At 41.4% G+C, this 24,600-nt stretch overlaps 2 protein-coding genes across 4 annotated transcripts; both read right to left on the bottom strand.

Moving 5' to 3' along the window:
* Positions 1–82: 82 nt before the first annotated feature.
* On the bottom strand, positions 83–15,525 carry sgo1 (shugoshin 1). 2 transcript variants are annotated; one of them, XM_040020170.1, is made up of 10 exons: positions 15,515–15,525; positions 3,731–4,195; positions 2,982–3,190; positions 2,792–2,835; positions 2,637–2,698; positions 1,546–2,412; positions 1,287–1,418; positions 987–1,157; positions 580–694; positions 83–488 (listed from the first exon to the last, which is right to left on the bottom strand). In XM_040020170.1, the coding sequence occupies exons 2-10, from the start codon at positions 3,873–3,875 to the stop codon at positions 329–331; spliced, it is 1,905 nt and encodes a 634-aa protein (XP_039876104.1). In that variant the 5' UTR covers positions 3,876–4,195; positions 15,515–15,525; the 3' UTR covers positions 83–328. The 2 variants fall into 2 exon arrangements, with proteins under 2 accessions (XP_039876104.1, XP_039876103.1); XM_040020169.1 differs by lacking the exon at positions 15,515–15,525 and having other exon boundaries at positions 580–763.
* On the bottom strand, positions 9,432–23,852 carry LOC120726534 (zinc finger protein 385D-like). Of its 2 annotated transcripts, XM_040020171.1 has the most exons (8): positions 23,688–23,851; positions 21,465–21,580; positions 14,891–14,998; positions 14,200–14,362; positions 12,506–12,754; positions 12,238–12,419; positions 10,392–10,493; positions 9,432–10,021 (listed from the first exon to the last, which is right to left on the bottom strand). In XM_040020171.1, exons 1-8 carry the CDS (start codon positions 23,695–23,697, stop codon positions 9,779–9,781), a joined length of 1,173 nt encoding a protein of 390 aa, XP_039876105.1. In that variant the 5' UTR covers positions 23,698–23,851; the 3' UTR covers positions 9,432–9,778. The 2 variants fall into 2 exon arrangements, with proteins under 2 accessions (XP_039876105.1, XP_039876106.1); XM_040020172.1 differs by lacking the exon at positions 14,891–14,998 and having other exon boundaries at positions 23,688–23,852.
* Between the last annotated feature and the right edge of the window lie 748 nt (positions 23,853–24,600).

The raw sequence follows: 24,600 nt of genomic DNA on the forward strand, positions 1-24,600 counted from the left end.
CAACACTAAAACTGATGTCCAGACCTCACTGAGTTGAGCCCAAACTTGGTGTGTTCAGATATTAACCTGTCACAGTGATGTGTAAATGCTTATATGAAGTTTATTATCATACAGTAGAAGAAACATAAGCAGAATTACAAACAAACTTCTTAAAGAATTCATAATAAACAATTTCAAATGGCAAATAACAGAAATGAAAGCTTAAGAGACATAAACATAAAGAAATATATAAAAATTATCACAGTTCTTTATCACAAAGAAATCTCACTGACAGTAATACAAGAAAAAAAACTAAATTAAAAATCACTTCAAAGTCAGGCAACAACTTTCAGCGACACCCAACAAAAGACTCATTGTACTTTTCAAACGGCTGATGCACGCTCCTTGAATTCCTTGAATTCTGCACAGACCTCCTGCCAGGCTTCTGCTTGAAAATTGGAGAGCGGAGGAACTGCACATCTGTGAACTTGTCTCCCCGCCGAAGTTTCCTATTGAGGAGAAATGTTGAGTTTTCTTGCAGTAACAAAGAAAATAAAAACACAGTGAACCACGTGCAGTAGAGAGCGTTTGTGAGCTTACGCGTGCAACGAGGGCTCCTTGTAGTTGACCGCCATGGTGCAGCGCCGCTTGCGGATAGGAACGGAGGTGGAGCATCGAGAATCAGACGAGCCTCCACAGGAAAATTTACGATAGGCTGCAGGGGACAGATTGGTCACATCACACAGACTCAAGCCCCGCCCTGCTGGCCTTACACCAAGCCCACCTGCAGGAACGTGAAGGAAGACGTGAACCGTGAGAAAGAGGAAAAAGGAAACAGGAGTGAATTCACACGCATACACCAGTGCAACACAACAAAAAGGTGAATCAGCCAGCCCCTTGTGCTCAAAGATGTTGGCAACAAAAGGTTATTTATCAGAAAGAGAACACTTTCACAGTGATGTGTAAACTGGACATGCAGTTTTGGATTGAATCCTGTAACAGCTTACGTTTCTTGCATGATTTGAGCCTCTTTGGAGTTTGGTGGGGCAAAAGTGGTGGAGCTTCACCGGAGGAATCTCCAAAATTGGACAGGACATTGTCTATTCTCATCATCTCAGCTTCAATCAGAGGGCTGACAGGAAGCAAACAATCATTCTCCATTCCTTCTCCACGAGCCTCTGAAGCACCAGAACAAACAAACACACACACACACACACACAGTTTAATTACTGTTTCATACTTTTTTGTTTATGTTTATTATGTTTTTTGTTTAATTAGTTTTTTAATGGCACAAATTAAACACCTACCTTGATAATTATCATGTTCCATCTTTACAGGGTCAGGGCTGTTAGAACAGCTAAAATCAGGTGACTGATCGAGGCGACCTGCTGCCTCTTCAGAGCATGTAGTCTTGGGACTTGCCTCTTCATCTCTGAAGACTACAAAAAACAAAATTCAATAAAATACCAGAACGTCTTCAATTATCAAATGTTAAAGAAAAAAGAGACCAACAACAAATAAAGGATTAAACAAAAGCTGAGATTAAAAACAAATCTAAATGCTTACCAGTGATCTCTGGTTTTGGAGGGATGTTTTCCGTCTTTCTGACTGCGCTGGAGAGCCGGCCTCTACGAGTGGTGATGCCCTTGGTCTTGTTAGGGGAAGCTGGTCTCTGTCTGGTCTTGTGAGGAACATAAAGGCTGTCTTCTGATTCAGAAGATGGAGATGAAGAGCTGGATTCACTGTGCTTGGAAATCACAGGTGAAGTTTCAGCCTGGGCCTGTCCTGTTTCTTGAGCCTCCTCACTCAAGGGTGTAATTCGCTGATTATCCTCAGCCTTGGCCCTGAATGGCGTGATGTGGACGGTCTCTTCACAGTCAAAGTCAAATGTGTCATTAAATCCCAGTGAAGTGTTGAGTTTATTGCCCTGTGCTGGAGGTGCCGTTTTGGCCCGTGTGGCTGATCGGTCCCGACTCTTTGACCTGGTTCTGGGTTTGGTATTCTCCCATGGTTTCTTTAATGGGGCACGCTCTGGTTTGCGCCCTCTCTCGGGTTTTCGTGAAACCTGTTCTGGTTTGGAGGACAGCTGCTGTTGCTGTGTCTGCTTCCTGGCGACCTGTTGTCTGCTTTTTTTGGGTGGCACTGGTTCAGGAGTAGAGTGCTGTAACTCCTCAGCGAAACCTGGATCTGCCATCTCTGGTTCTTCTAATTTTTGCATTTGACTGAGATTTTCACTGTCACTGCGAATAGGACTTGGGATCCAAGACCCAAAGCCAGCAACTGGACCTTCCTCACCCAGAATCCTCTGTTCTTGCAAACGTTCAGACCTCCTCCTGTTTTTATCTGTACGCTGACGCCGCACTCCTACTGTAGATGGCAAGGTCACCTGTTTTTCACACTGAGGATCCCCATTCTTGTTAGAGAGCTGAGGGTCTATGAAGAAACAAACGAACACGCACACACACATTAAATAATTTCAATGTCTTGACTGTAGGATTAAGATAGATGCAAATGTCAGAAGAATAAGATTGAGACAATGTCCAAAGTTACTATATTAAAAGAAAGACCTCCAATAAGTAATATATTTGGTTAATAAGTTAACAGTCATGGATAATACATAACAAAAATCTGGGATATTGAAGTATTTTTATGCATACCTGCACAAATTGGTGAAGATTCACAGATGATGTGGTCCAAGTTCTGGCTGGTCCGCTTTCTTCTGTAATTTAAGAGGAAGCAAATCTCAATATTTCACTCAGTTTAAGGCATATAACATTTTTTATGTAAGTCATTACAAGTTTTAAAACCTTACCTAACTGAATGCATGTTGTGCTTGGCATCAGTAGAAGGTTTAGTCTAAACGAAGCAAATAAATAATTCATACATTTTCTTTTACATTCAAAGTGCAGTGTCTCAAAATAATTCATATGGTCTACTAATAACTTAGGACATTCCTAATTTAAAAAATAAAATAAAAAAATCTGACAGCTGACAGTGCGTACCTCTGAAGCATTCGCCTGCAGAGCCTCCTGTTCTTTCAGCTTTCTCTTGAGCAGAAGCAGGTGAAGGAAGAGTGCCTGCTGCTCTCTTTTCAGCTGCAGGATCACTGCATTAGCCTGCCTCACTTTCTCCTTTTCAGCCTGCAAGGCCACAGCCAGCGCCTTGTTGTTCATCTGCACACCCATCAGGATGGTGTGCGTGGAGGTACTTCCTGAGAAAAGAAAAATGGAATCCAGTAAATGTCAGCATCATTATCAGAATATTAACACACTGTCTCACAGTGTGGTATGCTGGCTGCTCAGCTGCTGACAAAAAAGCTCTACTGAAGGCCATTAACACAGCTGTAAACGACAGCTCTCAGCCTGGCCACAATCTGTTTGAGTTGCAGCCCTCAGGCAGACACTCATTAAAAACTTGGGTTTCACAGATTCTATTTCTATTACCACAATTAATTTATATTTACATTCTGTTTTTTTATTATACTTATCCCCCATGCCAGAAATCTTCACCTGCAGATTGGAAATCAGCTGACCCAGGAGCTTTATGTTCCAACTACCTTTTTTTAAACAATCTTATAGTGTGTTTCAGTAACTTCATGGATTAGTAAATGCAAGAATGTGGGTTTAACATGGATGCAGCAAACTGGAGAGGCATTCCCAATCTCGTTATTTCAATAACAACAAATATTTTCTATTCTATTAGGTAACTTTATTGGGGGGTGGGCAGAATTGACAAAAGATTATTTACTTACCACTTGTTTTGTTCATCATCCTTGACCGGCCCCCGCTGGGGGCTGAGGCACTGGCCAGACGTTTGTTCCTCTTCTCCTTCATTTTCTCCTTGATGTCCTCCAGACTTTGCTGGAAGGACTTCTTCTGGGTCCGTTCTCTCACCATGACTCGGGATCGGTTATTACGGCGAAGTTCAGTGTGCAGTTCAAAAGCTTAACGCAGTAGCAAAACAAACGAGGAAGCTAATGTGCGAGCTAGCCGTTAACGTTTGTCAACGCACTTTTCACTAACTGCAGTCTGGCATTGTATTCGAAAACAGCACCAAATGAAACCTACCGGAATAAATATTTAAATCACCAACACAATCCGTTTATATGATACCACTCGAGCAAAAAACACATTTAGCGCTTAAAATGAGGAAACAAAATAATTTTTTTTTTTATCGCAGCCTCCGTCCTCCGAGAGTTGCCGTTCGAATTGAGAGCCTCGACTGCTGATTGGTAAGAATTTCAGACGACGTCACTTCCTCCGCATGAAACGGCCGTCCGCTAGATGGCGCTAATGTATAATAGAAAACAAACCGCGTTTCCTCGCAGAGGAGACGTAATTTATTTAGTATTCATTATTCGTCTGCATATTCTGCTCCATTGAGACTAAACAGGAGACTACCGCACACAAGTACAATTATCTAATTATAATCCCTGCCGCTTCAAGCTGTCCCTTTTCACCCATATCATCCCTGTCAGCTGGAAACAAAGCAAAGAAAAAAAACATCCACAACTGGGAAATAGAGCCATAGTAAACGTCTGTTTTTTCACAAGTAGGAATCAGATTAAGACCCATTAAGGATCAGGCTCATTCAACCAAAATGAGCATTTATAGCCTAATTGACTGCTGAAGATAAGAGCATTCAGAGCTCAGTAGAGTGCTCAGCTGCATGTGGATGGAGCTGATAACTGTGTTCATCCTAAACCCCTCTGACAAGCAGTGTTTGAGTCATATTCTTTTGAGTTTTTCCTGAAACTGCGGTGGCTTTTTCAGTGTACGATTGTACAGCAGCTAAGAAAGACAGTCAATGATTAGATCAATGTATTTTTTTTATTGAGCTAGCAGGTCTTTTGACAGTCTGTTCCAGTATACAGACTCCTGTCTTCTTCTCTGTGACATGAGGCCCATAATAAGTGCATACCTTTATGCACACTGTCTCTCTCTCACACACACACGCACACATAGAGATCTGCCTCTCTCACAGTCACCCTGCACCCATAAGTACCCATCATTAACCTTCCCAGGTTTTGCTCAATAAATGTTCCATAAATACTGGATTACTTGGTATTACATAGTCATGAGCTGATTTAATTTTCCAAGCCACACAGGGGATGTCTTGCTTGGCATGGGATGGGGAGGAAACCTGGACCTTTCTGGCATTGCGCTGCAGCTAATTCATTTGGACCTTCTGCGAGTGAGGAGGATGCCAGCCAAGCAAACCGAGACTACAGCGAAGGTTTGGTAAGGTTTGGGTGTTGTCACTGTCACCCACTAAAAAAAATGACTTCAGAAAAGGTGGCTCAGCTGTAAACAGGCACCTGATATTGGACAAGACCATGGCTCATTAACAGTCCTCCGTTTAGCTGACCTTTCTCACAAATGTTTGGTTCTTTGTGAATTCTAAGCGGGATTATTTCAACATTACCTGCATGAGGACATGTAGCAATCAAGTTTAATTACAAACAAAATAAATTACACTTATTTTGAAAGAATGTAGATGATGCCATTTTAGTGTTGGGGTGGAACTGAGTGAGTGTGTGTAAGCCTTACAGTCCTGTGGTGACTCATTGGTGTTTACTTAAAAGGTGTATTATTCTTGCTAAAAGAAAGAAAATGTTACAGCTGTTGCCTCACAGCAGGGGAAATACTGAGTGGTGTTTGTGCGTGTGTGTGTTTTTTTTTAGAGAGTCTGACTGCATTAAAGAGCAAAAGAAAAAGAGAGAGAAACGTATAAAGTCAGACGGATAGACAGCCAGAGGGACTCCGCGGGTTTTAGCTCAGCTTGCTTTAATGGACAAATCCATCACACAGTCTTTTCATGCAGCTCCTCGCTACCCGCATGTCAGCTGCCTGGAGAGAAACTTATTATCACAGGTAGAGGAAAAGGGATAGGAGGAAGTGATTAAAATAAAAATAGAGTGAGTGCTGTGGCTGACTGTGAAATTAGGGTACAATAAAGATAATAAAAAGCAAGACGAGACATCAACACACACGAATAGGTTGCCTTTTTTAGTATAACAGTAGCCAGTAGGAGTCTGTCAACCTTTTGTGACGTAATACGATTATTAAGAGATCATAAACTCATCTCTGTCCACTCAGATCTCTAGCTCATACATCCGTGTCCAGACATCCTGACTGGCCAATGAAACCATCATCTGCCTTTCTACCAGATGAAAAGTATTAACTCTAATCTGTGAGCTCGCCTCTACTGGGGCCAAAAATACAAAGTCCCATTTTTTAATATGGAAAATGTCCTTATGGTGCCTTAATCACAATTTATGGTAATGAAATCATAACATAGGTTGTGTAATCAAAGCCTAAAATTAAACTTTGTAGAGGTTTAGTAGAGGTTGTTTTATAGGCCTCAGACTGATCCGATACTGGTGGAGTAGGTGGCCTCTTTCTTTCTTTCTTTCTTTCTTTCTTTCTTTCTTTCTTTCTTTCTTTCTTTCTTTCTTTCTTTCTTTCTTTCTTTCTTTCTTTCTTTCTTTCTTTCTTTCAGCAATGCAGAAGGATTCCAGCAGTTTTCCTTCTATGGATGCAAAACCAGCTGCTGCACTACTAACAAACATAACTGCAGCAGCACTCCTTCACACTCACATCCCATTGAACACAGACGACAGCAGGACCGGGCCCCAGACACACAATCAGCTCTCAGTGGGTTGCACCTTGGCCATTATGCCTTACAGCCTGCTCTTGAACACCCTGCCGAGACATTAACTTCACAGCCAACATCCGCTCCCTTTACTGATCTGCTGCGCCATGCCATACTGCTGCACTGCCTCCACAGGACCGGAAAGCCTTGCAGGGACCTAACATATCCTGTCTGGGGCTGCAACAGCCACAGATGCATCTTAAGCAAGAGGCCAAATTGAAGGCTTTGTCTGAACTTTTAACTTGTGCTCACTAGATTGCCGTGGAGGTATGCTGACCCAGACAGACGGTGCTTATGCTGCAGCTCCCTCTCAGCCTGCTCACCTTTTGTCTGCCCACTCGAGCTGGAGAGACATTGCTCCCACAGGGCAGCTTGCACAGGTCTTGTGGTGTAGGAGTGCCAGCCTTTAGATGTGCAATACTTTGACTGGATTTAAAGCCCACAGATTGCTGTTAACCACCTGGTCAAATACCACGAGGTCTCTGAACAGGCCTGTCGTAATTCTTTTTTTTATAATAGGTGAAAAAAAGAAAATTCAGATCCCTGAAAATGCCATGTTCAAGTGGGCCAGTCATATCTGTAGTGTTACAGGGTCAGTCTTTTAAATAATGTGATCAGTGTGTGTGTAAGTATTCCCTGCAACACCCCTAAATCTCTTGTTTTACTCTTGGCACTACATGATGTCATAGAGAAGGGCTGCTAACAAACCCTCTGAGTAGAGAGACCACACTCACCTGCTGTTTAAATCTTCTGACTGAGAGGGGCAGCCAATCAATTAAAACTGTGGCCTTAAAGTAATAAGAACTTAAAAAGTTTTGTTTGACATAGCAGGTGAATGAGGTGTGTGCATCCAGAGCTTTTACAACATAAATCAGGATTTTTAAAAAAAAAAATTTTTTTTTTGATCAAAGTTTCTCTGGTTGAATGCAAGAATAGAAATATGGCGCTAGAAACGAGCACAACAGGTCCACTTTCATGTAGACTGTGTGGTTGGTTTTGTTACACAAATAAATCCTTGTGTCTCTAAACTTCACTAATTAGCACATTTGTTGGTCTCAGTTGTTTAATGAGTTGCAAAAACTCAAGCGTCAAAACTGCACTTTGTTTAATAGGTGTTGTGTGCAAGGTGTTTTTTTGTTGCCAAGTGAGACATTTCCCTCCACAGAGTCCTGATAAACATCCACGATAACCCCATAAAATGGTGAATTGTGTGATGGAGACACAACTATACTGGCACCTCCATACAGAGATGAGAGTAGGATTGGTCTTCTTCTATGATTCAAAGGCTATGAAGCAAATCAGTGAATTTACCAAGGTATGCTTCTCTTCTTTCAACAAACTCTGGTCTAATACAATAATAAGAAAAACGTAAGTATTTTAAGCTTGAATGGTGATTCCTGTCACTCATACTCATTGTATACACAACCTCCTTTGTTCTTACTTATTTGAACTGAGTTGAAATGTGTCAAAAGGTTGCGTTCACACGCCAAGAGCTTATTATAGCCTTTTTATGAACGTGAACAGCAAGCAGCCTTCACATGGCATGCATAGCTCTGCATTGTACTTTTGTAGTCGTTCCAGGTAACACAGAATAAAAAATTCCCTGGATGCCAAGTCAGGCTTTTGTACTGTTGACATATGTTTATGTGTGCACGTGCACCTGCCAGAGAGCTGGTGGAGAACATAGACGTGAACATGTGAGATAACCAAAGAAAGATGACAAAAGGTGAAGGAGAAAAGGCAGTGAAGGCTGGCCAGGGAGTGAGCCAGGCAGTTAGGGGGCCAGTGGAGGTCTGAATTCCAATAGCGTGTGGAGAATTGAGCATCCCCCACACAGATGTTCACAGTCATCACCCAGGCAATTTATAATAATATTAACTGCCGTGACAATGGGAAGAATCAGGAGGCAGTGACATATTGGATGATAACTCTCCGAACTGGCCGGTAAGGTTATTTGCTTTGGAGCAACTGCAGGAGACAGAAGTAAAACATCTAACAAATTAATCCAGTTTGGTGTCTGATGAAAGAAAATATGACGAGGGGTACTCTTGCAGCACACACACAGAACTCACTGTATCCATACTAAGTGCACCAAACTGACCACATTGCTTGCAGCTGCAGTGTAGTAAACCTTATCAGAAAGACAGACAATAACATCAGTAACATTCCTGCACTGATTTATCTCAGAGATTGAAGCTGGAGGATATGTGGAGGGGCCTTTGGAGACATCCTGCCATGGATGTGTCCTTTTTACCTGAAACAAAAAAAACCTAGGAAAAATTTTCTGTGTGCTGCTAAGTATCAAAGGAGATTAACTGAGCTTAAGTCGTAGTCAGATACTGAGATTTATGATCTGGAGAGGAGGCGACACCTGGCTGCGTCAACAATTCCGGCACATACACGGAGACACGTACACAAGGAGTTGAAATGAGAAAGTCAAATGTTTTTTTGTCTTGGGTACGCTCTCATCTTTTTGATGCTTAAAATTTCCATCCGACAAAGACATGAACTTGAATCGTTATTGCACTTATTTATTTGATAAATTGCACATTTTTGGAGCATTTTCAACAATAACCTCGTGAGGATGCATTAACCCTCAGACAGAAAGAAAAGTAGGAACATTGTGCAATTGATGTGAGCGTCCCCAGGAATTTTTTATTAAATTGGAAAGTAATAGTTAAGCATGCTCTGAATAGCATTCATGTGCACGTACAAACACACACAGATATATTCATCATGGAAGTTCGCTATCCTGCATCTTTGTTTTATATATATATATATACACACACATATATATATATATATATATATATATATATATATATATATATATATATATCGAGAGAGGGAATTTCTTTAATGCGTCAAAGATTATTAGCAAAAGTGCTACAATATAAAGCAAAAACTTGCACTTCTGTGATGAATACGTCTGTCCACGCACCCGGTAGCATTCACACACTCTCTCACATTTCAAAATACTCTGTTTTCGCCCATCTGCTACCTCAATCTGACCCACTCTGGTCCGTGACACCCGTGGTGTCTGTTGGCATGTGAAGTACAAAGGGCACTGGCTTATATCACATCTTGTTCGGGCCTCATGTCTGCTTTTAGCTGTAGTTCAGAAGCAATAGAGACATCGGCCGGGTCAGTAGGGGGAAAACAGAACAGATGTGTGCGTTGTGCAGATGGGTCCGGGTGCCGGATGAAGCAGGGCCTGGGGGAGGGATTGACTGTGAAACAGGGCGGGGTTCGAGTTTGATGCAGGTGGGAGAGGGAATGGGGGCAAAGATGCCATGGCAGCAGCGGCGGCAACAGAGAGCTGACGCTGGAGGACACAAGACGCCAGAGGCTTGGTCAGATCTTGGTTCTTTCGTAAAGTCAGCCTTATCTGAGGATGAAAGACAGGCAGACAAAGTAGTATCAAGTTGATTGTTTTTCCTGGGAAATTAAACAGTTTAAAGTAGGAAACTAGAGAAGAAGAACAGGAAAAAGTAAAGGTACAAGCTGTTCCATTTATCACCAGGCATTTTTATTAATAATCCACTCTCTGTTCCAGTGAAATCCTGCCCTTTTGTCCAATTCATCATGTCAAGGGGTTAGAATTCAGAAAATTTATTATTCTTGAGCTATTGCTGACTATTTGTTTCACTGGCAGTAGGGAGTGGAGCTTCCTGGAAGAAGCCCATGAGGATCAACTCATGTACACAAACACAATGATGAGGGGGTGAAAGTAAGTCAACCAATAACATGGTACTCACTGCCTGGAAACTCTGGTGACGCTGGGTGAGGGTGTAGGGGCTGAATTTAGGCTTGGCTGGTTTACCTGCCGCTCTGTCCTTGTGTCTCCTGCTGCTGATGTGCTGGAGTCGAGGAAAGAGACACGTAGATAAGCACACAGCAAAAGAAACCCACACAGACACGGGCTGCAGCAGAACGATGGCATGGGTGAAAGAAGAAGGTGATGCTTGGTAATCTGAATAATGTGAAAAAGAAATTAAAGGCAAGCAGGAATCAAAGCTCCTATTTTTGGCAATTCAGGCAGACTGTTTGTATTTTGTTGACTCTGAATTTGAGACTCCAAATATTTATGAGGGGCGGGTTAGGAAATCTTTTAAAATTTGACTGACAAGCACAAACAGATGGCTGTGGCCAACGCGCCACACAATCAGCAGCAAGCTGCTAAATATTCATGAGCACCTGGCCAAAGTTAACTTTTAAACAGTCGGCGGTGAAGACCAACGCTATGCATTCACATCACGAACAGAGATGCTAACATCATATTCAAATGCTCAGTGAAATAGCAAAGGCTTAGTAGCTTTGTGCTCTTTATCTTGAGGGATCTGTGATTTTAACTCACCTGCAGCGACAGGTGTGAGCCGTTCACACTGTGATTGAGAATAAAATTTGCATGGCCCTGAGTTTCCCGTCTTTAATGCATGATGGATAAAGTGACGATGGATCGCGGTGGCTTTGTACTTCCTGAACTCTTTGAATAGCAAATCTGTGTGACAGCTGACCTTTTAATAACTTTACATGCACAAGAGGAACTAACCAGTATGTTAGTGCAACAGTCAGTTTTCTTATGTTACCTTCCATTGGTCACTCCCTGAGGGCAGGAACAAAACAACTACTGGCAATCAGTGTGCAATAAAATAAGGTCATTGCATGGTGTGACTGCGAAAAGCAAGGGATCACTTCTTGGATAAATCCAATTAAATAAATTTGCTTTCTTCCTCAAACCATACAATTGAAGTTTTGCTGTACATTATATCATGTGATTCCTGTAATGACCACCAGACACTTGTGCATTGCAATGTGCGTTAAGATAAATATCTAATCAGCCAATCGCATGGCAGCAACTGAGTGCATTTAGGTATGCGGAGCTCAAATCATCTCAAACTGTTTTTTTGGACATGACAAGAGTTTAATGTACTCAAACAACCTCCACAGTCACCAGATCAAAATCTAAAAGCAGACTTTTGGGATGTGGTAGAAAGGGAAATTAGCATCATGGATGTGTAGCTGAAAAATCTGCAGCAACTGTGCACCCGACCAAAATGCTTCCTGCAGCTTTATGAATCTATGCCATGAAGATTCAATTCAGGTCCAAACACAAAGCGAGTCTAATCTGGTACTAGCAAGGAGTACCTAGCAAAGTGCATGTATATTTCTCATCATGTGAGTAGTTTTTCATGAAGCATCATCTGTTTGTTTTTTTTAGGTAAAAGCAAATGCAGCGGAATATTAACATATATATACAAAGTTTTTTGTATTAATCATGTTGTAATTGTAATTAATTGATGTTTGTATTAAAAATCTATAAACCACCTTTCATGGTAATACATTTTAAGATTCTATATAATGTCAAACACAGAAGTGCTTTAGCCATGATATAGATATATTACAATATATATTAGCAATAATATAGATATGTAAGTATATTACAGAAATAGGTCTATTATGGTATGTTATAATGTACACGGTATGAAGTATGTTGTGAATATTCTATAACTATAAGTATGTACAGGCTGTAGTGAGTACAAGCTATGTACAGGCTATGAACAGGATATAAATATGAAATAAAAAACTTATTGCACGGATCACCTGTTTGAGCTGAGTCTCAGAGTTGACGTGCACGTCGCAGATCTCACAGTGGAAAGTTTTATTCTGGAGTCCTGTCGATGACTCAGATGGTGCAGCCATCTTGCCTTTGACCCCCATCCTGGGGAAGGATTTGATGGCTCCATCGCCACTTCTGGCCTCGAGCATGGTCTTGTGCTTGGTGCCTGAGCAGATATAAAGTCAGATCAACAAAGTATAGAAACACGCTTCATGTGGGCAAAGTCTGGCCGTGGCAGCGACTGCCTCTCACCACTGTTGTGGGCCTGAAGCTGGGAGGCTGAGTTGACAGCCACCTTGCAGAGAGAGCAGTACAGAAGACGTATCGCTTTTGCTTCTTCGGTCTCCTCTCCTGGAGCTTCTGCCTCTCCATCTTTTGGTGCCTCTTTCTCTGTTGTCCTTGAAATGGGTGACAAGGAAGGGTCAGAAGGTGCTTTCACAGTTTCAGTGGAGCCACTGGTTGATGGTGCCATTTCTGAGGTAGGGTTCAGCGATGAAGGCTCTAAAACAAAGGGGGGGAAAGTAAGGTTATACTTTAATATTTGACTGTTTGGATATTCATCGTCTGGGTAGATATTCAGTTCTTAACTGTGATATTTGAATGTGCTTGCTTGAATGTGTATTTTTTTTTCTGTAGACTGGAGAAATAAATGGATTTATGGTGATTTAGTTAAGACACTGTAGCCAGCTTAGCAACATAATTTCTAGATTTAGTACACATTTATCAACTTTTATGGCCAGTGAAGAATCTCAGTCTACGGGGTCTTGCTCTCCACGGCTCGCTCTCCCTCGCTCTGTGCTCTGTTCACAGAGCGGCACAGCGCAGCAGCACCTTAAAGCTTTTAAACTTATGCGTGTGGTGATTTTGTCAGACAGTGTCGGGGTATTAAATTCAGATGGGAAACTTTGAATTTTTTCTGTTGATTACTGCTGAAGCTTCAGAGCCCCCCTCCCCGCCCCCCAAAAAAATGCATTAGGGAAAGTCCTGTTGGCAAGAATGAGCACTAAGGAAGACAAACGTGAAGATTTTTCCACTTCTATGAAATTCTTGAATTCTTTATGATAAGAGAAAGATAAAAGCTCAGCAGGCTACACGTGATTATGAGCTCCATCAACCTCTCTAATCACACTAATAATCAATGATTTCTCCTGGGTTTCTGCCTCGTGGCACTTAAACGGACACTTTTGTATAGAGATGATTTGACGCTGTTATTTTTTGTGGTGCCCACTTTCCCACAGAGGAGCGTGTGCAGATTTAAGGATTCACTCTCTGTTAATAACAATGATTAGCTCTGCCTCACTGAGTGGGTGTCTGTTTGTTACCACTGATTCCCCACTCTCTCACTAAAGTAATCTTCAGAGAGCGCTCCTGCGAAACTCTTGAAATGATCATTCACCCTCTCACTTTCTCGAAAACAAACTCTCCTGTCGGCGTTGTCGAGAATATTTCTTCAACCTCTTTCTTCTTTAGCTGTGGCGAAATGCATTATTTTCAATCCTTAAACGCCCACGCATGTGCAAAAGTAGCACATCAGCACTGGCACAAATATAAACAAACGCTGGAAAGCAGTCTGTGCTTTGACACGCCGCCACACTTGCATGCCTGCAGACGCACATGTGCCCAAGGCCCTTGAGCAAACGTACACTCATACATAGTGGAGGAGAGCTACCCACAGATCATATTCAACGCATTTTCAATGCTCTTTTGATCTCAGGAGACCACTGAATGAGGTCAGAAAATGTAGACACGAAGAAGAAGCAGAGGATAATGCCCAACCTTTAATCACTTCACCGTGCAACCCAAAGCAGCAGGTGGTTTATCACATCAAAGAGTTAAGGTCGTGACTAGGAAAAGAAGGTCTGAGCCGTGCGTTCATATGGCTAACGGTGTCATGCACGTGATGTCTGTGCACATGTGTGCATGCATGGTTGCAGAAATGCACTCACCTCCTGATGTTGTGTCAGAGCTGGAGGGCCGTGAGCACGATGACAACAGGACTGCAGTTTCCTTGGAGACCGGTTCACAGGTCCTGATCTTTGAATCTGGGGCGTCCAGAGCTAACAGCTTTTTCGCATGCTTCGTGCCGGTATAATGGGAGGACGCCTGAGCCTTGATGCCCAACAGCAAAAGAAAAAAAAAGATTTTGCTTCATGCAGTAAAGTGGCTATCTTTACTTTAGACAACAATGCATGACTTGAATATGAATGGAAAAACTGCAGAAAGCTATCATTCTCTGACTTGCTTACTTTTGCCAGTGTAGTAAGTAATCAAGTGGTAAGTCGTTAAAGTAAATAAGTGCGGCACTATGTGCACTTTTTCCACATTTTTACAAAGATTTCCGTACAATACGTGACAGTACTTTGCAGTTGTTGAGTTGCTTTCTTATGAGTCATGCTATGGCACAAATAATACAAAATGAATTTTCTACCAAGATCAAATATCAGGTGAGTTCACATTTGACCCAGTAATTAAGTAAGAAAGCTTTAAACCTTCAAAACCAGTAAGACAGCCATGTGTAAGGGCAGGTCTTCTCTGTGGTTCAACTGTCATGTAAGGGCGTGTGTGAGAAAAACAAGCGCACCTTGAAAGACAAAAAACTATTGACAAAGCGTGTGTTTCCCACACAGCATCGCCCACCTCAGAGTTGAATCTAAGACGACAGACGCCGCAGGAACTGGGCTTTCTTATTAAGTGTGAGGTTAGCCCGAAGCCTGGGCCAATCAGAGCTTTATGTATATGATCCATCTGCAACAAGGAAAAGTGAAAAGTTATGTCTGAACTGGTTTTGGATTATGCTCTAACAGACGTGACTGAGTTAGGTAGTGAAAGTGATCTCCTCTTTAAATGTCATGCTATCAGCAGGTAATTTTATCTTTTAGGACCTACTAAGGGTGTTGGTGCCCATAAACATAACAATATTGATGTTCACACATCTATCAGTGAAATCAACAACACAGCAAACCACGTGCTCTCTGCTGCCTCGGCTTGCCCGAGACAAATACTAACATATCATCTTGACTGACATGATGTAACGTGACTTAGAAAAGCTTTCACAGTGCAGTCTGTTTGGTCATTTCAGCTTGGATTAATTACACTGACACTGAACTGTTTTCATGGGATAGAACAGGATTCAAAATGTTTATATGAAACCTGTCACACCACTCTGCAGCATAACGCACTTGTCTGCTGCCCACAGGTTTTCTCCATATGTTCCAAATGCTCACGTGTGGTAAAGCTTTTTGCCCTTGTGGCCATAAGCACTCTGAAGAGCAAAGCCAATTCTGAAAAATTCAGTGCACTGTGTTTAACGTATTTTATTCGCACCACAATATAGAAAACACATCAAATGTTAAACTGAGACATTTGGTATTTCATGAAAAATATAGCAACAGATCTCAAAACAGTTGGCACAGGAGCAAGAAAAGGCTGGAAAAGTAGGTGGTGCTAAAATGAAACAGCTGGAGGAACTTTTTGCTAGTAATTGGGTTAACTGGCAATAAGCCAGTAACATGAGATATCTTAGTGATGCAAAGTTTCTAATCTCTAAAACTGGGCTGCGGTGCACCAACCTGCTGAAAGATGTGTCTACAAATTGAGGAGTAATTTCAGAACAGTGTTACTCAACGTAAAATTGTGAAGGGTTTGAATACCACATTATCTACATTGCACAATATCATCAAAAGATTCAGAGAATCTGAAGAAATCTCTGTACAATTTCTGAAGTGGAGGGAGGATGGATGGATGGATGGATGGATGGATGGATGGATGGACAAAAAACCCCACAGAGGACTGTTGAACAGCAGCTACTCTCCTCAGTTCCCAGACATTTACAGACTGTTAAAATAAAAAGGGATGCTGCACAGTGGTAAAATGGCCCTGCCCTTCTTTCTGCACATCACTGTTGGAGTCCACTCAGACCACCTTGAAGCCATGTTGACCACAGCCTTTGCGATCCATAACAGAGAAAACACAAAACCTTTTACAGGCACCTTTAAAACCTGCAGGGGTGAGAGTTTTACTCACACAGCCCTGTTCCAGGAAGACTTCATAACACCAAACGTGCAAATGGTCTTTCCAACTGAACAGCGAGAAACCATTACCATATTAAGAAAACTAAGTTAAATAGCTTTAAATTGCGTGCAGCATAATCATGTTTGTGTTGCCTCGTACTGCAGATCAGCTAATGAAGTTTCAGACTTTTTCACCCCCCCAGACTACTTTTATTTATGCGTGTAAGAGAGAGGCAGTAAACCTGTCCATGCCTTTGCATATATGCGTGAACACAATACCATTATCTGACCACACAACACTGTGCACTGCTGGACATTGCTGGAAATTGTAATGAGCAAAACTACTCAGTGTAATAAAACCCAACTGGCCTTTGTGGAGCAAAACAAGGCTATTACCTGAGATGAAATGTAGGAGGCCATATAAGCAGCCAAAGCGGGGGGGAGTGGGGAGTGGGGGTTTTATGGAAATCTGGTTAGTGGTAAAAGTAAAAATTTATGCATTCTTATGGGTCAGCCAGCTAGTCCTCTAACCCCAGAGAACCCTCAGTATAGCACTGCAGTGGAGATGTACCTTGTTTCTTTAGAGCCAAACCTGAACACGTTCTTCAAAAGTGAAAAACTCAACATTGGGTGTGCGTGTCTGTGTGTGTGTGTGTTCTCACTACTTTTCTTTGATCATCACTCTGGGCTGCTACACTGGAATGTATCTGTGCAGTCGCAGGTCTCTTATCTCCCTGTTTCCCTGCAGCTGTTTGTCTATAGAAAACTCCAGCAACCTTACATAAAAACAAACATATATCACGTGTATCATGTGTAAAATGCAAAAAGTCGTAGAAATTTAAGAAACAAAGCAAAGGACTAAATCTGTCATGTAACGTGTGACAAACATCTTTATGTGAGAGTATTTTTGACATCTTTTTTATGCTTCTGTGAATGAGATCGAACAGTTTAACATCAGCTAACAGCCCGCTCGCTCCCTCCTTGCTCCACAGCCCCAAGGCTCCTGTATCTCCTCCTGACCTTCCATCACACGTTCCTCACTTCACCCCTCCATCTGCTTACCTCTGAACCCTCTCCCTTCGCCTGCGTCTGATCAAAGTCACCTTCCCGGCTCCCCGTGGAGTCACCCTCTTACCCTCCACTCCCACTCGGCACTACGATGGACTAGCACCTGCAGCAAAGTCAGTTTGCCCTTCTTACTCATTGCCTCTTCAGTTTTGTTTTGCACAAACACTCGCACAAATACATATATCACATGCAGAAACAAATCTGCCACTGTGAGCTCATGAAGAGAAATGAAAGCAGTACATTCAGTGGATTGTGCACTAAATAAAGGCATCACATCCACCACACAGCATCAATTATATCCAGCATATTCCCTCCAGAAACCTCCTCGCACACAGGGTGTCAGCATGTCAGACATGCTCTGCTCCAGGGAGTCAGTTATGGCTGAAACATATGGCCAAGTGAAGTAAAGCAGACTTCTACCTGGATCATAGTCAAAAACTTTATAATGATGAATGCTCCTGGATTTACACTGTGTACCAGCATGACAGCTATGTGTGAATGTCTGACGTCAAACACCTAAAGGGAGTGAGTTCTGATGAATGAGCTGCTGCTTTTGGGCTCTTTGTCATTTCAATTATTTTATTCTTGGAAACAATATCTGTTTTTTTTTTTGTTTCCAAAAAGAAAGAAATAAAAAGAATGCGAGCCAACCAAGCTTCTGAAGTCCAAGTTTTAAAAGCAGGGGTCCCTGAATCACGACAAGCATCCACACACATGCCTGCAACCCTGTAGTCATGACAACGCACATGTGGGCACCAAACAAACTCCTGTGCAGAGTTTTATGGAGGCCAAAGCACACAAGTGAATGCACTGCTTACACACAAATACACACACGAAGAACCCACACATAAAGAGACACATTTCAGAAGAAAACACAGGCCGTCAGAGTTCAGCTGCGTGCCCACTTACTTCACACCCACAGGTTCGATTCAGAGGAGCAAGACAATTCTCTGACAAAATACGTTCTAGACGATATTTTATTTTCGTTCAGCTCTTTCCAAACACTCAAAAGCAACTGAAGGATATGGGGACCTCAGAGGTTTAATTTATTTAATAAAGACAGCAAAACCAAAAGAGTTCAGCGATTCACAAATGAGATTATGTCTGCATAACCCAAAGGGAATACAGCAGGATTAGTTCAACTAAAATGACAAAAGAGAAATTAAAATGCTCTGAATTTTTTTTTAAAGTGCATCTGAACAGATTTGAGAAGAAAAACTAAAAGTAACACATAAGTATTAGAAAAAGACATCCAAACTTCATTTATAAATTATGTTAGTTTGTTTCTGCCACTGAAGAAAATTTTAGTTTGTTGTCCAAAGTAAAAATTTAAGGTTTGTACCTTCGAATTTCAACTTAACATCTCGATTTTTGTTACATTTTGAGATAGTGAGCAAGTTGAAATTTTGAGATAATCAGAAATTTAAAATTATCTCTGTATGTCAATTATTTTTTCCCCAGTGGCAGAAACAAGCTTCCATAATAAATGATAATAGATTGTAGAGGTAGCTAAAATTAAAGCTAAAATTTTCCAATCCAAACTTCCAATCCAAGCCGTGTAACGTATACGCACAATTCAGCCTCGAAAAACACGCAGTGAAAAAAAATGAAGTGACCATCAAGCAATGATGAATTGGTTATGATGTTTCTAAACAAGGAAAGTAAGAAACTAAGATTCTGGGTTCATCTAATTCTCACAAAAAGACAGCAGCAGGGAGAATTTCATGGTTTGATCCAGGAGTTGAAGCTTTACCACGACCGCTTTCGTACATATTTCAGGATCTCAGTGGGGCCGTTTGAGCTCTTGTTGGCAGAGTTGGGGCAGAGTTTGAGGAAGGAGAGAAATAATTTCAGAGAATCGATTGACCCGGAGCAGCATCTAGCAGTGTGTCTGTGGTATAATAGAATATTTTACTATTTCCATCTCACATACATTCAGTACTGGTATTAATTTGAGTTATGAGCGCACATATTGCCAAATGCAGTGATTGGTCAGATTTGGAAAAATAAATGCTACAAAACATCCAGTGAAATTACATGGTCGGTGTGAATGGTTACATTAAGGATAGATGAGTCTGAAAAATATTTCTAACGAACAAAACATTTACACAAATTTTACAGTGTTTAAAGGACCTCACTCTGGAAACTGTTAGCGCACAATATGGATAAACTATTGAAGCTACTAGCTACTAACTACAGTCCCTCAACTTCTACTCTCTTTTAATGTTTCTAGTAACTTAACAGTATAGATTAAAAATTGCATAACATAGTAAACTGTTAGTGGAATAAACAAAATGGAAAGTTAAACAGTCGAGGAGCTAGCTAACATTATGAATCGAAAGTTATCAATTATAAGCTAAAAAAATAGCTAAACAGTTGAAATTATTAGCGAAACAAAGACGAAGAAACAAGCAAGAGTTTTATCAAAACATCACAAAGCACTATTAATATCTGTTAAATAGATTAGCGATTAAAAACATTGGCTGCCAGTTATGATTGAACTGTTGACATAATGGCAAGCTAATTAGCTAATGTAAATGCTAAAATGTAATGGGAAGTTAATATTTTAACCACATATCAAATTCTCTTATCATCAGTGAGGGCATTCACTGCTTTCCTTGTCATTTCTGACAGTAAAATTACTATATGTGGGTTTTTGACACTGTCACTATTTTCTTAAACTTTACAGAGATAATGATTAGCAATTAACTGAGATAATAGCCTGTAGCTAATTGCAGATTTCAAATTTACAGAGGTGGCAAAGAGGGCTTTTAGTGTGGAGATATGCTGGATTTTAAGTTTTTAGCCAATACTCTTTCTCTAATCTTGCTGTCCAAAAAAGGAGTTAAATCTCCAACATTACTCATTCAGCATTAAGAGTAGTGAACAATGTAGCGCTCAGTCACTTTTTACAGGTGTTACACTATTTCTGTGGCTGCCAACTGGGAGATGTGTTGAACATGGAGTAAAATCAAAGAAATGACAGAAAGAGACAAACAGGGAAAAGACAGCAGGGAGAGTATGAGTGAGATATTTAAAAACATTTTTCTGTCCGTGCTATATTAAGGTCACCCAGCAATAGCAACAAATATTGTAATATTAAGTTTCTTATTATGTGCCTTACATTTAGTAGTGAACAGAGGAGTTCAAAGGAAGGTGAAGTGGATCTGAAAGCTGCAAAAGGGAGAAAAAGCGCACAAGAGGATGAGGGAGAGGAAAGATGACAGCAGGGGACAAAGTGGAAAATACATATGAAGAGAGAGCTGAAGTGAAGAGGGCGTTGGAGCACAAGCAACACAGAAAGTGGAAGGGGTGGATGAAAGCGAGGTGAAATGGAAGGCAAGAGGGCCGAGACCTAGAGCAGTGTCTCCCTGGGTGGCAGATGGGCTTTTTGACAAAGAGATGGACGCTACACACAATCCCTCACACATGCAAAATAACTGCTACACTGTGAGAGGCCACAAAAGGCAGACAAATACACTCTTTTTGAACCCTCACGTGTCTCTTCTGAGACATCTTCTAAACATCTGACAGCATGTCATGGGAAAGAAGAGTAAAGACGAGGGAGGAACAAAAGCACAATTGTCAGCTCTGCTTCCGAGCAGTTATTTGGTCAGACTCAATAGAGTTATGAGCATACTCTTATAGACACAGCCAAGGCATTTAACACCTTGGATTATACGAAGAGATATCACACGATTTCCGTGTAAACCATACATCAACCCTCAGCCTGACACATCTACAGTCCTCTGGGCTTAGACTTGGCCAGCCTTGGTTCTCTCCACCTTCACCTTTCACAAACACCGGGGCAGACAGCTCTAAGAAAAGCTCTGCAGGAGGAATACCAAGGATTCAGCTCCACACCCCCCAGGTTGTGTGGAAATGTCACAGCTCTCTGCATTAGGGATGATATATTTGGAAAGGTGTAGGCAGCATGCTCATACATCTGTGCATTGAAATTTTACTTCATGCAGGCAGACTATTCCACGAAATTAACTCCTCCGCTTGAGGCAAAACATTGGTATGGTAAAATGAATAATTTTGCTTTTGATAATAATAATAATAAAAGGCATGAGAGTGCAGGTGGTGAGAGCTTTGTTGCCATGACAGCTACGATGACTGACAGTACTCACGTCAGTGAATCCAGGCAGCAGGTGGAGGGGGAGGAGGGCTTTCGGGTCAGGGGAGGGCTGGGTCCTGCCCAGCGTGGGACGAGCCAGCGGCGGCAGAGTGCTGTGGCACACATTACCTGAGAGACATCACAGGAGGAAAGAGACAGGCAGATAGATAAACATATGGAGCAATGACTCGATGGCGATGAGGTGGTTCCTTTGAGATGATGATGATGATGATAAAAGCTAATAGACCAGAGCGAACCATTCTGTGCTCAAAAACTTCTCTGGTTGCAGTGTTTTGATACGTTTTGATGCTTTCTTACATCTTTGTCTTGTCTTATTTTAATTTAAACCTTATTACATAAAATGCTTTTCATCATTTGTGTTAATGTTTTCAATTCAAATAAGATGTTGAGCCAATTTGAGTGCATTTGGGATCAGTCCAGCTATATTGTAGCCCAAAACATGAAATTTGCTTTCATGGGCTTTCTAACTGGAAAAAATATACCAATATTTGATCCTAGTGGTCTTCTCTCACTCACAGATCCTGGAAATTACTTAAATAGGCACAGCTTCTGTCTGAACAGCTATAAATCATCTTATGTTGCTTTGAAACACCCACTTTGCTGTAAACTGTAATCAAGTACAACTTCCTAAGTTCTTAGAGTGGCTCAGTGGTCAGTATCTCCATTCTAGCAACAGCAGATGGCCACCCGTCCCTGAACCTGGTTCTGCCGGAGGTTTCTTCCTGTTAAAAGGGAGTTTTTCCTTCCCACTGTTACCAAGTGCTTGCTCACAGAGGGTTGTCTGATTGCTGGAGTTTTCTCTGTATTATGGTTGGGTCCTGACAATGAAATGTGCTTTGAGGCAACTGTTGTTGTGATTTAGTGCTAGATTGAATTGAAATGGATGTCAAAGTGTCCTTGTGTAAGATACTGAACCCTTGTACATGGTTTGTTTTTGTCATCCATAAGTGAAAACTTTAGCTCATTTAGCTCAAATTTTCAAGAACTAACCATCTGAAGAAAATAACTCAAAACTGAGAAACTAACTTTATCTAACTTATTCAAAATTTTGAGATACTTGCCTTAAATTTGGGTAGCAAAAATAAATTTAAAAAGAGAGAGAGAGAAAACTGCAGAATTTGAGTAAAACTGTACTTTTCATACTTTTGTTCTTTGACTAAATAAAGGCTATGCAGGATTCTTCTACCTCTTGCTGGGGGGATGCATTGTATGGTGTAATTATGCTGGGTACAAATGCGGCCTATTATTTCCTTGACAACCTTCCCAGTTTCATTTTTCTTTGTCTTTTTTTTTTTTTTTTTTTTTTTTTTTTTTTTTTTGCTTTTAAAATTATTTACTCAAATAAATCATTTTAGAGATGCTTTTTTTTACACACACAAGCAAGCAATCAGCCCTTTCAAAACACTTTTTGGTGACGGGGGGGTCTAATCAAAAACAAACTCAAATATATGCCAAGCACGTACATAAGTGCACATGCAACCTGAAAAACAGTGCACGAGTATGTTGAGGCCATGGCTGATAAGGGTCTTGTTTGTTGTGCTGAGTGATTATAGAGCCTTATTTTCTATAGTTTGCATGTTCTCTCAGCTTGATTACAGTTTGATTTAGGACCGTGTGTAATCATCGCAATCACAATCATAACACACCCATCCGCTCTGCCATTACTCTGATTAACTGACTAAAGTCTTGTAGGGTGCACGTGTGGGTGCGCGCACGCAACGTTGCGTGATTGATCTGATTTGCTTTTGGGATGGATTACTTTAAAGAAGTTATTATGCCTTTGAGAAACACGTGACAGACTGCAGTCTAAGAGCAGCGGAGTGACAATCAATAACTTGCAGGCAACGATCAAAAGCAATCAAACAGCCCAATCGTGAAACCCGTTTAAAATGCAAGTTATGAAATCTAAGAAACGCAGTAAAGTAGCTTCTGTCTTCTCTCAGCATGCGGTTACTATATTTTTGCATCTCTTTTATGCATAGACTAATATTTTCGATACTTATTTTTGCGTAAACGGACTTTAAAGTCAAAAACACCGTGATATAACCTGTGCGCTGAGTCCCTCTGTCTATACCGCTGTGCAGGTGACTGACTTCACGAAGCTCACGTCCAATCCAACATAGCAACAAGTGACTCCGACGCGTTATTACCAGCCTATTAAAAAACTAATGTAAAACAACAACAATAATAACAATAAAAAGCTTCGTTTACATACCAAAATACATTGCGGCACCAAGTGAGATCCGATTGTTCAGTGTGTGATAAAAGTGTCTTTCATCTCCGAGCAGAGATGAGGCTTCGTGTCTTCTCCTCCAGTCTCTCTCCCTCTCTCTCCTTCTTTCCTGCGGCGCCGATGCTGCTCCTTCCCATCTGGATTCCCTCCTCCTCCTCCTCCTCCTCCTCAACTACTCACCCCTCCTCCTCATCTTTACACAATCCGTGTAGAAATCTGTCCGTGTATCTACATCTCCCAGAAGTCTGGTTTTAATTTGGCAAATACCCGGAAATTACCTTAATTGGTACACATTACCACCCAGGATTTGTGTAGCCCCCACACACACCACTGCACTCTCAGTGCCAGCATCCACAAACCAACAGGCACATTTTTAACTCGTTGGAACAACAGAAATTATTTAGGTTTAATTTGAACTTCTAGTTGACACATCCACAATAAAAGTGCATGGGAAAGGTGCTGCACGGGAAAGGAAAGGAGAGACCTGTGTTCCACTTATTGCTTTGGTAAGTGCTTTCCCATCCTCCTTTTCCTCTCGGGCCTATGGTATTTTTAGATGCATCCTTTCGCTCCATGGAGAGGAAACTGCACACGGACACATACGGTAGGTGAAAACATCACAGTTTGCCACACATACGTGCAAGCACACTTTAATGTGAGCTTGCAAATTCTATAATCATTCATCCTTAAAAAGAACATGGCTCGCTCCTGTCTGTCTTTCTGACTTGCACGCACCCGCAAATGCTTGGAGAGCTCAGATGTACTGTATCTTTTGGCAGACTGACTTTCTTGTCCTCGAGCCCAAACATGTTTTCTCCCTGTGCCAATAAAGTGGACAACAACATGTGTTTTCCCACAATCCAAAAACTCTAGGGAGACTTATCTCAGGAAGGCT

The sequence above is a fragment of the Simochromis diagramma genome, unplaced genomic scaffold (genome assembly GCF_900408965.1).
Source record: "Simochromis diagramma unplaced genomic scaffold, fSimDia1.1 OVJJ01000753.1, whole genome shotgun sequence".
Lineage (NCBI taxonomy): Eukaryota > Metazoa > Chordata > Actinopteri > Cichliformes > Cichlidae > Simochromis > Simochromis diagramma.

Excerpts from the sequence above, each read along its gene's own strand:
- sgo1 (XM_040020169.1), bottom strand. The coding sequence starts at position 3,875 with ATGGTGAGAGAACGGACCCAGAAGAAGTCCTTCCAGCAAAGTCTGGAG. Across the intron at positions 3,191-3,730 it reads GATGATGAACAAAACAAGTG|GAAGTACCTCCACGCACACC; the intron begins GTAAGTAAATAA and ends TTCTTTTCTCAG. Across the intron at positions 1,419-1,545 it reads TCCAAAACCAGAGATCACTG|TCTTCAGAGATGAAGAGGCA; the intron begins GTAAGCATTTAG and ends TGTTTTTTGTAG.
- LOC120726534 (XM_040020171.1), bottom strand. Across the intron at positions 12,755-14,199 it reads CTCTGACACAACATCAGGAG|AGCCTTCATCGCTGAACCCT; the intron begins GTGAGTGCATTT and ends CCTTTGTTTTAG. Across the intron at positions 10,494-12,237 it reads CTGAGACTCAGCTCAAACAG|CACATCAGCAGCAGGAGACA; the intron begins GTGATCCGTGCA and ends CCTCGACTCCAG.